This window comes from Mastomys coucha, unplaced genomic scaffold (assembly GCF_008632895.1).
Source record: "Mastomys coucha isolate ucsf_1 unplaced genomic scaffold, UCSF_Mcou_1 pScaffold4, whole genome shotgun sequence".
Lineage (NCBI taxonomy): Eukaryota > Metazoa > Chordata > Mammalia > Rodentia > Muridae > Mastomys > Mastomys coucha.
The window spans coordinates 15,867,329-15,873,280 of record NW_022196910.1 but is presented as its reverse complement, the minus strand read 5'-3'; the positions used below and the strand labels follow the sequence as shown (position 1 = coordinate 15,873,280).

General features: G+C 44.6%; 1 protein-coding gene across 2 annotated transcripts in view; it reads left to right on the top strand.

Moving 5' to 3' along the window:
• Dram1 (DNA damage regulated autophagy modulator 1) overlaps window positions 1-5,952 on the top strand; it is a 42,214-nt gene that overhangs the window by 19,376 nt on the left and 16,886 nt on the right. For both annotated transcript variants that reach the window (XR_004112878.1, XM_031349925.1), the window contains exon 4: window positions 3,080-3,257. Coding sequence is in view for 1 of the 2 variants with exons in the window: in XM_031349925.1 (XP_031205785.1) it covers window positions 3,080-3,257 (178 nt within the window). In the remaining variant the exon portion in view is untranslated. The remainder of the gene's footprint in view (window positions 1-3,079; window positions 3,258-5,952) is intronic.

The following is a 5,952-nucleotide window of genomic DNA, read 5'->3' as shown; positions in this document are numbered from 1 at the left end:
AAAAAAAGCCAATTAAGAACTGTAAACTGGGGGCTGGAGGGATGGCTCAGCAGTTAAGAGCACTGTCTGTTTTTCCAGAGGTCCTGAGTTCAATTCCCAGCAACCACATGGTGGCTCACAACCATCTGTAATAGGATCTGATGCCCTCTTCTGGTGTATCTGAATAGAGTGACAGTGTACTCACATGCATAAAATAAATAAATCTTTAAAACAAAAGAAAAAAGCCAGGTAGTGGTGGCAAACGCCTTTAATCCCCCCCCCCACACAGTTTCTTTGTCTCTCTTACAAGAAAGAACTATGAACCACGTGTGGTGGCATACAACTGCACTTCTAGCACACCACATGCTAAGGAAGGAGGATTGGAGTTGGAATCCAGCTTCAGCTACATAGCAAGAACCTGCCCAAATAAATAAATAAATAAACAAACAAACAAATAATAAATACAAGCTAGGTATGGTAGTACACACCTATAATCTCTACACCCCAGAGATATGTGATGGATACATTAATTATCTTGACTTATAATCATTCCACATGATAAACAGATACAGAACTTATATAAATATCATGAATTTATACATCATTTTATAAGTTAAAACTAATTTTTTTAAACTGAGATGTTCATTATAGCTAAAAAAAAAAAAAAATCCAAGGTTTGGTTAAGGATTTGTTTCTCTTAGGATTCTAGTGTTTTCTGTGCTTTTTTTGCCTTGAAATTTGCAAAAAGTTCCTAACAATGAGTCCAAAGAATATGTCAAATTTCCATCTCATCCACCCCAAATTCATGTCTGACCAATCATGTCTGACCATTCCCCCTTTAAAAGGCGGGCTGGGCCGGGCGGTGGTGGCACATGCCTTTAATTCCAGCACTTGGGAGGCAGAGGCAGGCGGATTTCTGAGTTTGAGGCCAGCCTGGTCTACAGAGTGAGTTCCAGGACAGCCAGGGCTACACAGGGAAACCCTGTCTCAAAAACAAACAAACAAACAAACAAAAAGACGGGCTGGAGGTGTAGCTCTTTTGGTAGACTGTTTGCTTACCATGAATAAAGTCCCAACCCCCTAAATTTTGGGCATGGTGCAAGTCTGCCTATGGCATTTTGAAGGTAGAGTCAGGGGGATACAAATTTCAAGGTCCTCAGCTACAAAAGGAGTTTGAGGCCAGCCTGGACTACATGAAGCTCTGTTTAAAAAAAAAAAAAAGGGAGAGAGAGTGATCTCTGAGAGATCTTACTATGTAGCCTAAGCTGGCTGTGAGCCCTTGATTCCTCCTTCCTTCTTGTCCTGTGTGTAAATGATAAACTACAGCTGACATTGTGAAGGAGCACAGCAGAGATGCAGGGGACTTTTAATATGATCACGGTAGGGTACACATTCCCAGGGAGCTAACAAAGCTTTCAGATTTAGCTCCAGAAGGGGTATGTCAAGAGGGCCAGGGCAGAGGAAGGAGATTTCCTCATAGTGGGAGGAGATGAAGTATTCAAATTCAGGATGTCTAGTCATATAAAAGAAAAGTGGAAAGTACCAAAGTTCTGATTATTCCTGAAAGTGACTCTTTAGCAGAAGATGCATGAGTTTCTGTTTTGATCTCACCCAGATATGCCCCACATTCAAACATCAAATAGGATTTGTTTCTCTTTGTTGTTTAAAAATATTTTTAAATTGTGATAAGACATATAATATAGAATTTTCATCTTAAACACTTTTCTCTATATCATCCGGTGTTTATATTCCTAAATTCTGTAAGTACTTAAAAGGGGCATAAATAGTTTAAGACACAGGAAGTCCCTTACTTTTTCATATACAACTATATCTACATGCCCATGTTAGATATCCTAGTTACAGAAAGTATCATGATGTATATTGTAGATGGTGGCTGCAATTGTGCCTGGTGCTCAAGGTGATTCTCCTGCCTCATTTTCCTGAGTGCTGGAATTACAGGCTTTAAACGGCCTCATCTGGGCTTCTTCTTCTTCTTTTTTTTAAAGATTTATTTATTTATTTTATGTATATGAGTACATTGTAGTTGTACAGATGGTTGTGAGCCTTCATGTGGTTGTTGGGAATTGAATTTTTAGGATGTCTTCTTGCTCCAGTCAACTTCTGGTCACTCAGTCCCTGCTCAGTCCAGCCCAAAGATTTATTTATTATTATAAATAAGTACACTGTAGCTGTTTTCAGACAAGCCAGAAGAGGGCATCAGATCTCATTACAGGTGGTTGTGAGCCACCATGTGGTTGCTGGGATTTGAATTCAGGACCTTTGGAAAAGCAATCAGTGCATTTACCCGCTGAGCCATCTCACCAGCCCTCACCTGGGCTTCTAAGTGCAATTTTTATGGGAAAAACTTCTATATGGTCTTGGCAGACCTGATGATAGACCACGGCAGAGGTTGTGATCACTATACGGTCACAATCTCATGGTGGAGTTAGGATTCCGGGGTAACTGTGGAGCAGCTTGAACAGCTGGCGTTAATCAGCAGCTGGAGGCTTTTCTCTTGCTACTCTTAGATGGGTACCACCTCCCTGAGCACTGATAGCTTGTGCAGATTCTCAACCTATGGGTCTCGAACCCTTTGGGGGTTGAGCAAGACCCTTCACTGGGGTCACCTAAGACCATCAGGAAACACAGATAGTGCCAGGCAGTGGTAGTGCCAGGCAGTGGTGGCACACACCTTTAATCCCAGCACATGGGAGGCAGAGACAGGCGGTTTTCTGAGTTCGAGGCCAGCCTGGTTTACAGAGTGAGTTCCAGGACAGCCAGGACTACACAGAGAAACCCTGTCTTGAAAAACCAAAAAAGAAAAAAAAAGAAAGAAAGAAAAAGAAAGAAAGAAAGCACAGTTACGGTTCATAACAGTAGCAAAATTACAGTTATGAAGTATCAATGAAAATAATTTTATCTTTGGGGGGTTTATAGTTGAGGGTCAGTACAACATGAGGAACTGCATTAAAGGGTCACAGCACCAAGAAGGTTGAGAACTACTACTGCCTTAGAGCTTCCCCGAGTGAATGATTGAGTGCTGGTGGTTGGGGTTAGTTAGCACTTTTCGAGTATGAGCCCATCTCTGTGCTCTCTGCAGGAGTTAGCGGTGCCTGTGGTTCACGATGGCGGTGCGCTTCTGGCTTTCGTCTGCGGTGTGGTGTACACGCTCCTGCAATCGATCATCTCCTACAAATCATGTCCCCAGTGGAACAGCCTCACTACGTGCCATGTCCGGATGGCCATCTCCGCTGTTTCCTGCGCAGCTGTCGTCCCCAGTATCCTTTTCACGAGTCTGTGGTTAAAAAGGCAAGGGAGAAGGAAGATTGTTTTTAACTTCCGGGCATAGCAGTAGCTTAAGTGGGGTCTTTGCAGTGGGGTGAGAGAGTCACGGAGTATGGCGTGGGTAAGTGGGTTTATAGCCAGGGAGCAGCTTGGCGTCACTGAGTAGAAGAGAACTAGGAAGAAACATGAAGAGGATAAACTTCCCTGATGGGATTCTTGCACAAGACACTTCAGGGAAATCAGGCAGCCTTGGGGATTGGGGGGGTGGGGGGGGGAGGGGGAGGTATGATGAAGGAGGGGCGGACTCAGATAATCAGAGAGATCATACCAACGGTGAGGCAATTGGGTTACTAGGCTTGGTAACCCAATTCACCCTGACAATGTTCCTGACACAAACAACTGAAGGGAAAGGCTTTATTTGGATTTACTGTTTCTGAGTCTTCTGGCCACGGTCGCTCGGACCACGTGCTCAGGCAGAATAGTACGGCAACCAGAGCATGGGGGGGGGGGGGCAGAATCTCTTCACCTCATTATGAACAGGAAAGAGAAAGCAAAAGATAGAGGGGGACAAAGGGGCTAAGGGAAGGGAGAGAAACAAACAGGAGAAGGAGGTGAGGGGAGGAGTCAGGGACATGATGCCCCAGCCCTGGTCCAAGGACCTAACCCTACTGATCTGCTTCTTCCAGATAAGTCCCAGCTCCTCACCCCCACCCCCCAACCCACCGCGCCAGCTGACACATGAACCTTTGGGGATGGGTTGGAGACACTTCAGAGTTAACTGTCTTAGTAACTTTTCTACTGCTGTGAGAAGACACCGCGATCAAGGCAACTTGTAGAAGAAAGAGTTTATTGGGGGCTTACAGTTTCAGAGAGTCCACGATTGTCACAGTGGGGGGACCTTGGCAGCAGGCAGGCAGACAGTAACACACGGACACGGGAGCAGTAGCTGAGAATTTGCACCTTGGTCCACAATGATGAGGCAGAGGGAGCTAACTGGGAATGGCACAGGCTTTTGAAACTTCAAAGCCCGCCCCCAGTGACCCACCAACTGAGAGTCAAACATTCAAATACATCAGCCTATGGGGGCCATTCTTACTCAAACCACACTAACCTTAACCAGGACCTAGTTAAAGTGATTTCATTTCCCTTATATTTATGTTTTAATTAAATTGTTCTTTCCGTTGAAGTGGACCCAGGAGAAGGTTTAGGATCCTAGCTACACAGTCCATAAGCAAAGAATCTTTACCATAGTATTCCAGAAGTTTGATGTTCCCTCTTCACCCCTGTTCCTGAAGCCATACCATCTCTTTAGGAAATCAAATAGGAGAAAAGTGGACACTAGAGGAGTATTAGATTCAAATGACCTTTCGGTGGCAGGGGGTGGGGTGGGGGTGGGGGTGGGGAGTGAATGAGAGAAAAAAAGCCAGGAGCACTTGAGGCTGTTTGCTTTTCTCCCCGAGGGCCCACTTCATAAGACATATGAGAATATTTAACTTTTTGTAGTGCTTGGTTAAAGACATCAAATATTGGCATTGTAATTAAAGAAATGAGCTTTGCGGCCACCTAAGAGCCCAGACTCCATGCCTGCTGGGGATAGGAGAGTTTGACTTATTGACCTATACTAAGGGATTTCATTTTAAATTTCTATTGCTTGTGATCCAAAATACGTTTAGCCTTTTGGTGGTCACGGATCTTGTTTTCAGTATGAAATTCACTTTCTTTTCTAATTTAGCAATGGAAGAGGAAATGAGTCTTTAATCATGCATATGGATTTCGACCTAAAAGAAGTGAAAGATGTCCAGACATAGTAGCACAGCCTGTAATTTTAGTGCTTGATGTACATAGGCAGGAGGACCAGCCTGGGCTTGTGGGCCTGGCATCCTAAGAAAGACCTTGTCCTTTAATCCCAGCACTCGGGAAGCAGAGGCAGGTGGATCTCTGAGTTTGAGGCCAGTCTGGTCTGCAGAGAGTTCCAGGACAGCCAGGGCTACACAGAGAAACCCTGCCTCAGAAAACGAAACGAAACCAGACCAAGCCAAACCAAACCAAACCAAACCAAACCAAACCAAACTAAGCCAAACTAAGCCAAACAAGACTCTTCTTCCTATTGGGTGGCCTTGTCCAGCCTTGATAGGAGGGCTTTTGCTTGTCTTTTTTTTTTTTAAAAAAAGATTTATTTTATTTATTTTATTTATTTTATGTGTATGAGTACACTGTAGCTGTACAGATGGCTGTGAGCCATCATGTATGTGGCTGCTGTTGAACTCAAGACCTCTGCCGGCCCCACTCACTCCGGCCCTGCTCACTTCGGTGTAATTTACTACAGCTGTCTTCAGACACACCGGAAGAGGGCGTCCGATCTCATTATGGGTGGTTGTGAGCCACCATGTGGTTGCTGGGATCCGAACTCAGGACCTTTGGAAGAGCAGTCAATGCTCCTACCCGCTGAGCCATCTCACCAGCCCTTGCTTGTCTTATTCTATCTTGTTTTATCATGTTTGTTTGTTGTCTCTTGGAGGCCCGCTCTTTTCTGAAGGGAAATAGAGGTGGGAGTAGATCTGGGGAAGGTGGGGTCTGGGAGGAGAGGGAGAAGAAACTGTAGTTGGGGATGCATTGTATGAGAGAAAAATCTATTTTCAATAAAAAAGGAAAGAAACAGCTGGGCGGTGGTGGCCCACGCCTTTAATC